A 15,859-nucleotide genomic window follows, 5' to 3' on the forward strand; every position below is an offset into this window, starting at 1 on the left:
ATATGTTCTGAACCTTTTGAAATATCCTGCGAACAAACATCCACATTAACAGTCAGATGGAGGAAATGACTTTAAAAAAACCCCCAAAATACTCCATAAATTAAACAAAAATAAACTGTAAAATACACAAATGACAATAAAAACACACTAAATGAGTTTTAAAAAAAACCCCAAACTAATAAACAAATAAATAAAAGCCAGTGAAATGAGTAGCTCCTTGTGGGAGGAACCCTGTCGAGGTAAATGTGGAGAGAAAACCAAAATAAAGATTAAAACCATGGAAATCAGGTTCGACGTGATGTAAATACTTGACAGGAATCAACGGCCAACATGGCTGCTCCATGTGGATTAGATTTAAGATCGAAAATCCTTCTAAAAAACAATTGAAATGTGTATTTTTTCAAATAAATATGTATTGATAATACATTAAACACTAATTAATTACAGCTATATGCTAAATATGCTAAATATTCTCACGCTCTACTTGTTTATTAAACATTCGTCACAAACGTCGTGAACTCGAAGGCCTCAGAAAGAGATGTTGAACTTGAGCGAAGTTGACAAAAAGACACTGTCGCTTTAAGAAGCCCCCACCGCTCCACAGCAGGGGGAGTGTGAGCTGAATCCTGGAACAGCGATTGAAAAAAAAAAAAAAAAAAAAAAAAAGAGAGAAAAAAGTCGCTCCAGCAGTGGACGGTTTCAAGTCCCCCCTCCGCTGAAAGCCTGCCTGATTTGTGGGCAATGCTGGATGTAGAAAAAACGGCTCCGGATCGAGGAGAAGCGGCGCAGGGCTCACACACACACCGACCGAGACACGCACACGGACGGACAGGGACGGGGACGCGGACCGGTAGCTATGGACGGAGGAGCTTTCCCTCCATGCTTCCTTTGACAGCTGTCTCTGAGCGGGATTAAAACTCAAAGTGTCACAAACAGCCTCCAAAGATGTACGGCAAAGGGAAAGGAGCTGTGGTGCCCTCCGACAGCCAAGCCCGAGAAAAGTGAGTAAATCACCGCCATCATCATCACTTCTCTCTGTGTCACAACACGGAGCCTCCAGGGCTACGAGCTAACGGCTAAAGTTAGCACAGAGGACGGGAAAAGAAGCGCTAAAGTTTGTGGTGGTGGTGGTGGTGGTGCTGCTGTTGTATGTACCTGGATGCTTAGCTATCACACACGCACACATAAACTCTCTAAAGTGACCGTGTCATCATCATTATTAATGGAGTGTTTGAGCTCCATCCTCCAGGCTAACGTTAGCATCACATGCTAGCTGCTCATGCTCCTGTGTCCGTTTGTTTCTTTTCTTTAGACAAACTTACACAACAGTGTGTAGCAAACTTTATTAAACACTTGTAGGAGCTGGAGTAAGTGTGCACGTACACGCACACGTGGTCCTATAACCAGGCTCCTCCATTAAAGCTGGAGTGGGGATAGAGGAGGACTGAGGGGGTCTGAGGAGGTCCCAGTCCGGGTTCCAGCTTGTCCCACTGTGGGAACAATGCACAGCAGTGTGTCCCTGCTTTTATGCGTGTGCGTCAGGTATAAATAGACTCCTGCTGTCCCCTGACTGGGACTCGAATCCTCTCTTCCCTCCTCCACCGTCCTCAGTCACCGAGGGCCCGCGCTCGGTGCTCCCCGGCCGAGGCGCTCCCTCAGCGGGCACAGCCTGCTGCGCTCCCCGCTTACCTGCGGCCCTGAGGCGGGTGAGTGCGGAGCGGTTTATGGGCTAATGTGGCCTCAGAAACACACTGAGGGAGGGCGGGGGGGACAGAGGCTGGTGTTAGCAAGGAGAACTGCAGCCCTACTACTGTCCCTTTGTCTCCACACCATGCCCGGTGTGTGAGGGGGATCCTGGAGCTGGAGCTCCACTGGTTCTCTGAGCTGTTCACCCACTAAGCAGGAGTGTGTGTTCCTCCAACTCTAGCTCAGTGGTTCTCAACCTTTTCAGCCCACGACCTCCAAAATAAAGGAACCCCAAGGTGGTTGAACACAGACATGAAGATTGAAGAACAGTCATGTGGAGACAGGACCATCTATAAGGGGGAATAAAGGGGAGAGATTTTTGGGGTCCATCCATAAAGTCAGCAAAATGATGGTCCATTGTTCTATGAATCTGTGATAACCACATTTATTTATTCATCTGAATAATATCCACTGTTATCCAGGAACATTTATTATTATTATTATAGTCATCTTAAAGATGGAATTAACTAAAACCAAAACACACAACATGACAAAATATAGAAACGGTCAAGAAAAAAGAAATTACTCCACATAATGATTAATGACACAGAGATCAATGATAAAATACAACATGACTCCAATAAATATGAAAAAGTACAGAAAAATGTACAAAACAAAAACACGAAAAAACCTCATCACCCATAAAACAACAATTTAAAAAGTAGTGCTGTGAAGAGATTAAGAAATTGTGCGATTAACGAATCATGCTCTGTAATTAATTAGTGTCTTTTTTTAATCGTACCAAAAAATGCTAAGAAACGCCCTCAACTTGAGGTATTTTCATTTAAATTACATTATTGTGACAGATCAAAATATTGATATACAGTATAACAAAGTGGCATTATAAACTCAGTTTTTTTTTTTTTTTTTTTTTTTTTTTTTTTAACAGTCTAGAACAGATGCAAATGTAGAAATTTACTTAATAATATATTGGAAATTTAAGTGAAATAAAACATATGTAGTGCTATAATAAGTTAGCACATCATAAACCGTAAGAACACTTTTCTGACACTGAACTTGTTTTCTCTCCTTCAGAAAGTATTTATCCAGTGAGTTTGTTCATTTGTCAGTCACGACTTGCTTGCAGCATGTAGCAGTTAGCATTGTCAGTGTCCATGCTAGCTGCTACATGTTTAGCATTGAGGTGCTAGCGAAGGCTGCAAAGCTCTGGTGATGAGGCAAATTCTTTCTTGCACAGTGTGCACACAACTAGGCTTTAGTTTTTCATCCGGTATTTTTAAAAGCCAAAATGAACGCCAACGAAGCTGAGCAGCTCGGCAGTCTCTCGTCTTGTTATTGTAGCCTGTGCGTCAGTATTATGGGTATACCGGGAACTTTTGAAATAATAAAGGTTCCCTGCTTTTTCCAGTGCGAAAGCAAAAAAGCTGCATGATTTTTTTTCTGTAATTATTTAATCGCAATTAACACGTTCAAGTGAAAGCCCTAACAAAAAGTACAGAAAACATACAAAATGTTCACAAAATTACAACAATTCACTCCAAAGACACACAAAGGAACAATTAGTTAAAACTGGCAAATAATCGGCTTGACAAATGATGAATGTGGTTAAATTGTCAGGAATTATGGTGAAAAGAGGTCAAAAGTGACAACAATGGGTCAACATGTGGAAAAGTGGTGGACAGGGTTTATAAGTGCTGAAAATATCTTAAAAGTGGAAGAAAAGGCATTGAAATGTGTTGTAGAAGTGTCAGAAATGGGAAAAATGTAGCAAAAATGCATTAAAAGGAGCAAAAAAAAAAAAAAGATGGCAAGAAAAAATGATAAAAATAGGTTAGAATATGGCAAGTTTGGTGTAGTAGCTGAAAAATTGTATAAATAAGCCAAAAAAATGGCCTCAAATTGTTAAAAATAATATTCTTTGTTTCTTGAAGGCATCTGGCAACCTCAAAAATAGGTCCCGACCCTAAAGTTGAGAACCCCTGCTCTAACTCCATCCCTTCCTTTTCCTTCACTGTTAAATTATTGAAGCTGCTTTCAGCTCTGCGTCACAGATGGAAGACACGCTCATGTATGTTTGATGTCAGGTGGGACGCGAACACACACACACATACCGATGTCCCATCGAAGGTGGAGGTCAGAGGTCACCTCAGACTGTGATAGAGGTTTTATTATTAACACTTTATTGATGAGGAATAAACAAATGTTTAATCTAAAGGTTTCTGATATATAATTTCAGAACAGTAAAAGTTATAAGCAGAACTTTTATGACTTGTTTTGTGGTGTGTAATGTTTTAAAACGATTGATCAAGTGATATTAGTCAGAGATCAATAGTCTGCAACAGTAGGTGTGAGAAAAACCGATCCGTTTATTATTAACTGACATTTGAACCTTAAACACAAGAATATTCTACAATTAAACAAAATAACCTAAATAAATCCAATAACAGCAAAGCAAATTTAACGTCTTGATTTTTTATGACTTTAAAAAACTGATGAAAAACCTCCCAGAATGAATGCTTGGACACAGGAAAACATGTTTTTGTTTCTCTCTTCTACCTATAAAAGCAAAAAAGGTGTGTGCGTGTGCGTGTGTGGAGCGAATATATCCCCGGCGCGGTGTCTGTTCGACCTGAAACTTTGTCAATGGCTTCCAAATACCTCAAGTGTGTGCATCTATTATCTTGGAGTAATTTGGTGTTGCAAAACATTTAAAACTTTCATTTTAATTTTAAGATTACGGCTCCTTCTCGGTAATGAGCGTGCTACTTCAGGTTTTGGGTCATGACATCACTGTGTCGCAGTTTGTTTGGGTTTAAAAAAGGTCAATATTAAAAAAGTTTTTCTACTGCTAAAAGTTATGGAAGTTAATATTTCATGGTTATTTAAAATTATTGCCATGATCCCAAACTTCCTTTAAATCACAGGTCAGGGAGTTCACTTCCTCCTATGCCATGCTATCATCAGCGTCTCAAACACGGAGCTCTCTGAATAGATCATTTGAATCCGTCAGCCACTGGTGAGTCTTTTGCTGACAAGTTTCTCATTGTTTAAACCGTGTAACTGTCCGTGTAATTGCTCACTAATGCGCTGTTTCACGAGAGTCGGTATTGAACTCAACCCGTTCATTACTCCATCTGGAAAACTGGAGATTCTCTGTGGTGCCGCGCATGGAAGTTAAGCTCTGACCACTCTGTTCGAAGCTTAACAATGATTTTAGTTTAAAAAAAAAAAAAAAAAGCTAGCCGAATTGTACATAATACTTTAATTTACTTGTTCACTCATGTAGTTTTCTGACTAAAAAGTGATATAATTTAGTGTTTTGGACAGCAATGTTCTAAACTTTTAATTTATACTTTAGATAACTACCTCATGTGCAGTTAAAACAACAAGTTTCGTGGATATTGTTCAATGTTTACAATAAAATAAGATTGGAATATTCAAGGTATATGCTCTAAAAAAAAAAAAAAAGTTAGGGTTAACCAGAAAATAATAATAATAACCAGAAAAGTCTCTGAACACAAATGGGGAAAGATGATGAAACTAATAATTAGTCCTGGACAATACATCCAGAGTCAAGATGTATAGATATTTTTGTTTTGGCGATATAGAAAATTACAATATCGCCAGAAACTATACATTTTATATCAAAGGCTGATATAATCTGATTTTTGTTGTGGTTTCTTTGCTGATATCGAACCGATAACTGACGCGAATATGGGATCACGACCGCCTTTAGTTTCGTTCCTTTGATCTCTCTTCTGTGCCGGTCATTTCCTGTTGCACTGACTGCTACTTCCTGTGATCTTCTAGCTGTAGTTGTCCCACTTCCTTTCCTGTCAGTTTCTCCTGAGCTTTAATAATGCAGCGGTCCAGGTGAACACGCCCCCTGTTTCTAAGACGTGCACATGATCCACATGAAAGTTTGATCCCTGTCCTCTGGTGAAGCGCTACTATCCCCTGAATGAGCAGGACACCAGTGTACTGGGCTATAAAGTCCTCAGTGTAGCAGGAGATCCAAACATTATCAATATTTGAAGCTCTGGCTTTAGCCCAAAGTTCCCTCTGTTTGTAACAGGATCAATAGCTTGAAAAAGATGATGGTTGTATATTTCTGTAGACAATCGTCTGTGTGTGTGTGTGTGTGTGTGTGTGTGTGTGTGTGTGTGTGTGTGTGTGTGTGTGTGTGTGTGTGTGTGTGTGTGTGTGTGTGTGTGTGTGTGTGTGTGTGTGTGTGTGTGTGTGTGTGTGTGTGTGGTGTGTGTGTGCGTGCGCGTGCGCGCGCGCGCCACGGGTGCGTGTTTGCGCGCGCGCGCCACGGGTGCGTGTTTGCGCGCGCGCGAGCGCCACGGGTGCGTGTTTGCGCGCGCGCGAGCGCCACGGGTGCGTGTTTGTGCGCGCGCGCGAGCGCCACGGGTGCGTGTTTGTGCGCGCGCGCGAGCGCCACGGGTGCGTGTTTGTGCGCGCGCGCGAGCGCCACGGGTGCGTGTTTGTGCGCGCGCGCGAGCGCCACGGGTTGCGTGTTTGTGCGCGGCTCGCGAGCGCCACGGGTGCGTGTTTGTGCCGCGCGAGCGCCACGGGTGCGTGTTTGTGCGCGAGCGCCACGGGTGCGTGGTTTGTGCGCGAGCGCCACGGGTGCGTGTTTGTGCGCGAGCGCCACGGGTGCGTGTTTGTGCGCGAGCGCCACGGGTGCGTGTTTGTGCGCGAGCGCCACGGGTGCGTGTTTGTGCGCGCGCGCCACGGGTGCGTGTTTGTGCGCGCGCGCCACGGGTGCGTGTGTGTGCGCGAGCGCCACGGGTGCGTGTTTGTGTGCGAGTGCGCGAGCGCCACGGGTGCGTGTTTGTGTGCGAGTGCGCGAGCGCCACGGGTGCGTGTTTGTGTGCGAGTGCGCGAGCGCCACGGGTGCGTGTTTGTGTGCGAGGGCGCGAGCGCCACGGGTGCGTGTTTGTGTGCGAGTGCGCGAGCGCCACGGGTGCGTGTTTGTGTGCGAGTGCGCGAGCGCCACGGGTGCGTGTTTGTGTGCGAGTGCGCGAGCGCCACGGGTGTTTGTGTGTGTGAGTGCGCGAGCGCCACGGGTGCGTGTTTGTGTGCGAGTGCGCGAGCGCCACGGGTGCGTGTTTGTGTTCGAGTGCGCGAGCGCCACGGGTGCGTGTTTGTGTGTGTGAGTGCGCGAGCGCCACGGGTGCGTGTTTGTGTTCGAGTGCGCGAGCGCCACGGGTGCGTGTTTGTGTTCGAGTGCGCGAGCGCCACGGGTGCGTGTTTGTGTGTGTGAGTGCGCGAGCGCCACGGGTGCGTGTTTGTGTGTGTGAGTGCGCGAGCGCCACGGGTGTTTGTGTGTGTGAGTGCGCGAGCGCCACGGGTGTTTGTGTGTGTGAGTGCGCGAGCGCCACGGGTGTTTGTGTGTGATATTACAGAGATATTTACAATGTACAAACAATATTTACAAATGATATACATGCAAAGGAGGGATCACGTCACCCAGAAAATACATAGAAATATAGTATCCCCAGGAATCAGTTCCTGTTTATTGTATTTTATCCTCTATGGTTTATTATGTTGGAGAAGAAACATTGTTGTCAAATAGTTTGTTTGTTTTTAAAAGGACAGTGGATTTGTTATCCTAAGCTGATTATTTATATTACACATAAATTGACGTGCAATAGAAACTGAATGATGATTTTTTTAATTTCAACAATATAAATTCTAACTTAATTTATTAGTTTTTTTTATTGCTTATATGCTTTTGTTCATGTACTTATCATGCACCAAACAACACTATAAGTAAGTAAGTATTTCTGATTTGTACAAATATATTACAGATCATAAAAATAATAATAATTTAAAAAAAGGCTTCAATATCGCAATATTACCCAGAACTGTGATACTTTGTCTGGTGGTTAATCATTTTGGTATCGTGACAACTCTAGTATGTGTGCTCCAGTGTTTGTGTGTGACTTGTGTGCGCAAGCTTTTGTTTGTGCATGAGAGACTTTTAATTCAGTTTAATCAGCTTTATCAGGGTTTATAGATAAATGGTTTATAGATAAACATCAAAAAATCTGATTCATCGAATAATCAATTTATTTATTGACCGATTAATCATTAGTTGCAGTTCTTATGTGTTTATTAGACTATTACTGACATGGGCAATAGGGGTGGGAAAATCGATTCACATAAGAATCATGATTCTAATCATCCACAATTCTGAATCGATTCATAAATTTAAAAAAATTATTTTTTAAAATTATGTTTTTATTGTAAATCAAACAATACAAGTAGAAACACAAAACCAGAACAACGACAACAAAAACAAAGTACAGGACGAAACCAGTTATACAGTATATTTATATATATTTGCATCGAACTTGCTTTGCCGACCAAACAACAGACAGGGCTCCTCCTCTTTTTGACATAAGTTATTCTGTCATCATGTTCTGCAGCTTCAGAGCTTTCTTATCCATGTACACCGTAACCATAGTAACCATAGCGCTACTGTTTACCTTTGCAGTGCAACACTGAAAAGGCTACGGTCTGACGCGGCGCAGCGTTCCAAACGTTGTGTAATCAATATACCGGTACAGCTGTATGTTAAAAATGTACGTCATCACATAAATATATACCAGTATTTGGTATGAAGTGGTATACCGCCCACCCCTATAATGGTAATAAATATACATATATATTCGAGTCCTTATAAGGAGATAACGTGGAACAAGGTTTTTTGGGGCATTCTTGGCTAAATTGAGGGGCAAATGGCTCGTGGCCCTCTTTAATTTCTGACATGGGCATTTATCGTTTCTATCGTGGGATGACATTCTTACCGGTGAGAATGTTTTTGACGGTAAATAACAAAGTTTGTGAGAAAAAAATTGTGGAATGATTTTTAATAAAATTGCAAGATTTTGGAAAAGATAAGATTTTTTTTCAACAATTTATGATTTAAAAAGGGCTGCCAACATGTGATAAAAGCGTGGGAAAAATGTGCACCTTGGCAAATGTTGTGGATAATAATTTCATTTTTGTATTTGTAAGAGCTGAGATATCTACAATAATAATGTTGGTTTTATATAGCGCTTTTTCAAAATAAAACACAACTGAATCATAATTATTCATGTTTTCCGTCATTTTGACTTTATCCTCCGGCTTTGAGTTTTACCAGTGGATTATAGCTTCATGTGCATGTTTTGAGATAAAAATCACACATTTACACTTAAGCTGGTGCTGAGACAGACAGAAATGTCAATTCTCGCACAAAATTGGGCGTAATATGACAAGATATGATGGACTTCCTCTTTTAAAATATAAATATATGATATGGACTAAACCCTCACCCACGTTTATGAATAATATCACACATTTAAAACATATTTTCTTGCTGTAAAACAGGTGGGCTAATGCATGTGCGTTCAGTACAAATACAGCAGAGAAATATATATAGTTATTGTACATTAATCACATTAATGTTCATTCATTAACCCACGGTGTGAGCATGTTGGGACATCATCTGAAAAACTCCTCTTACTAGGGGTGTATCGATTCACTCAACTCCCGATGCGATTCGATTCACGATACTGGGTTCACGATACGATTCTCTCACGATTTATTTTACAAAATGGGACTGTAGTCAAATGATGGATGAAAAATATTCCTGTATTTTTTTTGGGAAGAAAACTAGAAAATACTGTTCTATTTTTCATTTTCAAAAGAATCCCATGGTAAACTATTCAAAACAATGCAATTTAACTAAAAATAAATCTTGAATGAAATAAATAAAGGAATAATACAAATGAAGAAGCCGATTCATTTCAATTCTGGTTTAAACTACATAATAGTTCTTTTTCTTTTTAAAAGTGCAACTGAAAATGTATTTTGTGCCATAACAATCGGACTTTTTAAAAATTGCACTGATTTACGTCAGATATTTGTTTTGAGCAGCAGAGGGCGCTGGTAACCCAGTGGTCGGTTGGCATGCAGCTAGCAGTGAAGAAGAGATGCTATGCTAGCAGACAGAGCTAATAGAAAAACGTTACTTTTACAGATGTTCACGTAATATTACAGATATTCTTTCGGTGCTAAAGGGGTAATGAATCATTTATTAACATGTTTAAGAGTAGATGGCGGCCAGAAAGAAAGTAGTAGCAGATTCTGCCCTCCACGTACACTGCTGGACAAGAGAAGGGATAAATATATAGCGCCCCATGCTGTTTAAAAAAAAGTACTGCGATTCAATTTTCTAAGTATCGATGTCAATCATGATAGCTATGAATCGATTTTTAACTGCCTTATGATTAATCGTGACATCCCTACCTCTTACTCTTTTCTATTTGCCTGTTCATATTCTCCGACTATATTTGCATACTAACAATACATATTTTTCTATATTTGCAAACAATAGTAGTAAGAGCAGGTCAGACATATCACATCCCAACACATTATTGCCTTTAAAGTGTTTTCATTTTCCTCCCCAATAACAAAAAAGTAAATCAAAAGTAAAAAAAAAGAAGCTGCAACCTTAAATAGAAATGGCACAGGCTGCTAACTAGCTTTAGCTTTAGATCCTGCACATAATGAAAATGCATACATACAATGCTCAGGAACACAATGACAATATTAATATAAAGTATGATCAAAACAAAGCCTCAACGAGGACATTTAACACATGGAGGTATTAAATAATTTCCATAATCTTTGGAAAACCTGATAATATAATAAGCCTCTGATTTCCTGTTCTGAATTTTACAGATTATTGTTTTTTTTTTTCTGTTTCCTCGTCTTTCCCAAATAATCACATCATTACAGGCTATTAAATTTCATTCCAAACATGATTATTACAGTTATGTCATATTTGAAAACATATTATACCAATTTTTCACCTTTTAAAACAGTTCCCTGTGGTCTAAATGACATTTCTGTGCTGGTGTTTGGTCACAACATTAAGCAAGAGGGGAGGTTTAAGACCCTGTATTATCCAGGTCTTTTAAAGCGCTCTGTTTTGGGGTGTGTGTTCCTGGATTTGCATAGACCTCCCCCTTCCGCACCCCTCTTTTCCGTGGAGTGTTCACACACCAAACTCAACTGAAGTGAACTAGATTGCATTCAAAATCAATGTAAATGACTTGACTTCAAGAGGTCCTGCACGACCTAGTCGCTCAAAGTTTAAAAATGTGAACTCTTCAAGCAACAACCCCCCCCCCGTCCTTCACTGTCTGTAGAGCCGAGGGAGCAGCCCCTCCCTCCCGCTAAAATTAAAGCGGTTAACTTCTAGAATAAGCCTACATTCTGGGTGAATTTATCTTTTAGTAACCCTGTAAGTTGATCATTTAAAACCGTAAATATAGAAGTGATGAACCCTCTCTCCCCTGTCGCGTGCGCACACACACACACACACACACTGTTTACTGTTCACTGGAGCAATGAAGTGATGGAGTGACCAAAAAGTGAATTGATTTTGTTTAAAATATATATTGTGACAAAACTGTCAATTCTATTTATTTTCCTGCGATCACGGAAAACCATAGGTTCTAAATTTGTGCTTTAATCCCACACAAACAAGACCTTTTTTTAAATAATTTCTGTCCCCTACAGTGCTTATGTTGGTATTTATTGTTGTTTCTGCTCTTTTTATTGTGTTGATGCAAAAGTGAATTTCCCCACTGCAGATCAATAAAAGCGTTTTCTATTCATTTCTAAACAATGGAGAACATGCAATCTCACCACAGAGGGGTTCCCCATCAAAGCTGTACCTGCTCTACGTTTGTGCTGCCCTCTGCTCGCCTGTTTAAAATGAACCCCAGCACCATAAATAAAGGATGGAAGTGTTTGAATTCATCTTAATTTGGTTTTTGTTTGATTGAGGCACAAAAACAGAAAGAAGTGGATAAAACTAACAATTATAATAACGATTATTGATTCTAAACAACATGCACGGCAGCTCGAGGACCTCCTAAGCATTGATTATTGATCTGAGATTATTGACTAATGATGAGGACGTAGAGCACTGTTATTAGGACACACACACACACACACACACACACACACACGTAAAGGCTAAGTGAAGGCGTTGATGCTGCTGGATTACCTAACGGTACTTTCTAAAGGGAAAAGCCCACTGTACATACACTATTTTTGTTAAAAGTCACAACTTGTAAAGACTTTAAAGACTCAGGCTTGATGTAAAAAATCAAAGCAGTTGTGGTGAAAGTATAGAGGCCACCTGAGGCACCGACACATTGACGAGAGATTTATTACACACATTAATGCTGGAGGAAAATGATTACAATTATTGTATTTGTAACTCCTTTGTCGTTGAACTCCTCCTAGGCTATTAATGTAGCACTAATGACACGTATGTCATCTCATAGGGGCAATGTCAAGGATGTGCAGTCGACCTTTTTTGGAGCCAAAATGTCATGGTCGCTTCAAGTTTCAAAAACCAAAATTTTCCATATACCATATAGTTTGATGCTTATATTTATGAAAAGCTCATCTCAAGTGGAGTATTTTATTTAATTGGGTTAAAGCTGTACGACCTACCAGTAAAAAAGATTGGTAGGGGTCAAATTTCATGACGTCGCAAAAAAAAAAAAAAAATATATATATATATATATATATATATACTTTTTTCTTTATAACTTGGCCACACGTTGAGATACAGTGCTCAGACTGGTACCATTGAACAACATTTGCTTTCAATGTGTGACCTTGACATTCAGCTGAATCAGAATTTCTTTATTAATCCCAGGGGGAAATTGCTTTTGTTACAGCCACAGAAAAAAAATCACAAATAAAAGAATAAAAACGTTAAAGACAAAAGAAAGATTAAACAATGTAATTGTATAATTAAGTAAAAGATGTTAAAAATAAGGATCAGAAACACACACATTACAGTAGTAGAAAATAAATAAAGTAGGATAGATAATAATAGTAATACAAATATATACCAATGTGATTCAGATATTTATAAAAGATAATACAAATATGATTTAGATATGTACAACAATGGTCATATTTTAGGTCATGGTCAGATTTTTTGTTTTTCCTGCATTATTTCTTTTCATTTCACTAGTGAAAACAACAAACTTGTCAACAAATCCAAATACAGGTTGTATTCGTAAGGTCTTGCCTAGTTACTATTATTACTATTTCACATAATTTCTTTCTGCTTGTGCTTAGAACTTAACTATCTGTGAGAGTCAAACAGTCACAGGTGGAATGTGGACCAGGGATGCAAATATGCACAAAATCAAGTATTATATTCATTATTTCATTGATTAATCAGGTAGAAAATATATTTTTTGCTGAATTTTAAATCTAAAACTGATTGCCAAGCAATTTATTCCTTTTTGTTTAGAATCAATATTTATTTTACATATGCTGGTCCAAACTAATATCTGACATAAATACAGTGTAATGACTGTTTTTTTTTTTTTTTTTGTTTAGGCACAAAATACATTTTCAGTTGCACTTTTAAAAAGTAAAAGAACTATTATGCAGTTTTGCATTGTTTACTATAGAACCAGAATTTAAATTAATAGGCTTCTACTTCATTTGTATCATTCCTTTATTTATTTCATTCAGGATTTATTTTTAGTTAAATTGCATTGTTTTGAATAGTTTTTCTCCGAAAGAAATAAAGGAATATTTTTCAGTCATCATTTGTCTACAGTCCAATTTTGTAAAATAAATCATCAGAGAATCGTATCGTGAACCCAGTATTGTGAACTGAATCATATCGGGAGTTGAATGAATCGGTTTTTTTTTCTATTCCTATTTTCTATTCTAATCTATTCCTATTTTTTCCTGTTTCAGAATGTCAATTCAGTTTATTTTGTCCTTATTTCTGTGCTCAGAAATGTACATTGTTTAAATATGAAATAACTTGTAGCTTCGCTCTGTCATTCTTTGCACTTGAACAGAGCTAAAAGTATTTCAAACTTTCTTTCTTTTATATAAAACGACTCTTCAATGACCTACCAGCACTGCTTTTTCTTTCTTCTTCTCTGCTTCCATTTAAATGCAGACAACGTTTCCACTGAGAGAACCAAGCCAATCAGCAGGCCATTAAAAAGTATTTATTTTAGTCCAAGCGCTGCCAAAGTGCGTACTTTTATCCTGTGAAAAGAAACAAGATCAAATCTAGTGGATTCACTAAATGCTTCTTTTAAACTTTGTGTGCATAAAAAGTTGTGAAACAAATCTTTAAAGCGTTTGTGCAGATTTATTAAATACATTAAGTCCAGTTTGTTTATTTTCTGCTGAGCAACAGGATTAAATGTCAGAGTCGGAGCTAAAAACCAAACTATGGGACAAACGGGATGAATATACGAGAACAAAAATGATGAAATTCCACTTACAGTGACTGTGTTTTGTGTGTTTTTCAGGTTAGCGTTATACGTGTATGAATACCTGCTCCATGTGGGAGCTCAGAAGTCAGCACAGACCTTCCTGTCAGAGGTAAGACTTATTCATTTATCAGTGAAGCATCAACATGTCTCACATCGTCAGGACAAACGAGCTAAACATGATGACAGAGTGTGAGGTGTAGCATTAATGTTTAATAAGGATCTCTAGTGTCCACTGTGGGAATCTCACACAACTTTAGCCAACTGTGATGTTATTGGAGAGCTGTAGTTTTTAACCACACCCCTTCTCTGTCTCTCAGTAAAACAAATGTCCTCATTTGTTAAACTTCCCTATAAGGTAAAAGCTTTTTAGTTCAGGGAGCGAACACACGCAACAGTTTGATCTGAGGTGGGAAAACAAGTCATTTCAACATTTATGTCGTTTCCTAGTTTGCACTTCCACATTTTAAATGATGTATACAGAGCTTCACTTTCATTAAATTACGTTTTTGGACCAATTTTTATTTAATTTGAGAAAATGTTGTGGAATAATTTGAAAAAAACCACATGATATTGGAACTAATTGAGTAAATTTCTTGTTAAAACTGACTGTCGTTGTGTGATATAAGCGTGAGAAAACCTGTGAGTCTAAAGTTTATTTAAAATGTCTTTGAAATGACTGAGATATCTACAACTGAATTAGTGCAACAATGTGTGTGTGTGTGTGTGTTGCCATTGAATGTATTTTTATTGTCATAGTGTTATTTTATGTATTTTGAGTCATTTTATGGGTTTATTTGAGTGGTTTGCACAAAATTAGACGATAAACAGGAGAAACTCATCTGCACGGTGTCATCAGCTTTCTAACATGTACAGTATGTAGTAAACTATCAGGCCCACGAAAAAGCCTACATTTCTAGTTCACCTTTAAGTTTTCTTTTCCACTTTGTTACCATCAATCGTAGCCATGGAAACCACAGAACAACTTTTTTATGTCAGTTTTTAAAAGGTCAATGAAGGTCATTAGGTATTAGAACAGGAACTATTGAGTGTGTGACGGATGTGACCAACTTTTATATGTTCCACTCCGTTACCACAGAAAGGTAGTAATAACAATAATAAATAAATGAATAAATAAATAAATAGCAGCATGTTAAACTGATCATATGCCTTTTAAAAAAAAAAAAAATGACAAACCGTATTTGGAGGGTAAACGAGGGAGGGACAAAGATGGAATTTGATCCAATCATATTCTTGGTTTAGTCCTTTGATGTTCTGAACCCGACTGATCATACGTTCTTAACCCTTTCCTCTCTCCTTAGATTCGATGGGAGAAGAACATCACATTAGGGGAACCTCCTGGATTCCTCCATTCGTGGTGGTGGTAAGTTCTGTGTTTGTCGTATCTGGTAAATTAAACTTTTCATCATATTTTTCTTCTGCTCCTTTGTTGTGGAACTCCTCCATGACATTATTAATACAGCACTAATGACACGTATGTCATCTCATAGGGACAATGTCAAGGATGTGCAGTCAAACGATTTTGGAGCCAAAATATCAAGGTCGCGTCAAGTGTCAAAAACCCAACTTTTCCATATCTCTACACATATTTATCATACAAGTTTGATGCCTACGTTTTTGAAAAGCTCACCTCAAGTGAAGTATTTTATTTCATTGGACCGAAGCTGTACGACCTACCAGTAAAATGATTGGTAGGGGTCAAAGTTCATGATGTCACAAAATACTTTTTTCCCTATAACTGGGCCACAAATTGACACAGTGCTCAGACTGGTACCATTGAACAACATTTCCTA

The 15,859-nt window shown here is 38.9% G+C and overlaps 1 protein-coding gene across 3 annotated transcripts in view; it reads left to right on the top strand.

Annotated features, from left to right (window-relative positions):
* The first annotated feature begins 658 nt into the window (after positions 1 to 658).
* LOC114456080 (single-stranded DNA-binding protein 3) overlaps positions 659 to 15,859 on the top strand; it is a 43,892-nt gene continuing 28,691 nt past the window's right edge. For 2 of the 3 annotated variants that reach the window (XM_028437602.1, XM_028437604.1), the window contains exons 1-3: positions 660 to 1,001; positions 14,085 to 14,157; positions 15,368 to 15,429. In XM_028437602.1, the coding sequence (XP_028293403.1) occupies positions 946 to 1,001; positions 14,085 to 14,157; positions 15,368 to 15,429 (191 nt within the window). In that variant the 5' untranslated portion in view covers positions 660 to 945. Of the gene's footprint in view, positions 1,002 to 14,084; positions 14,158 to 15,367; positions 15,430 to 15,859 lie in introns of all 3 variants that reach the window. The other variant, XM_028437603.1, reaches the window with a different exon arrangement.

Source organism: Gouania willdenowi, chromosome 22 (assembly GCF_900634775.1).
Source record: "Gouania willdenowi chromosome 22, fGouWil2.1, whole genome shotgun sequence".
NCBI classification, from domain to species: Eukaryota; Metazoa; Chordata; class Actinopteri; order Blenniiformes; family Gobiesocidae; genus Gouania; species Gouania willdenowi.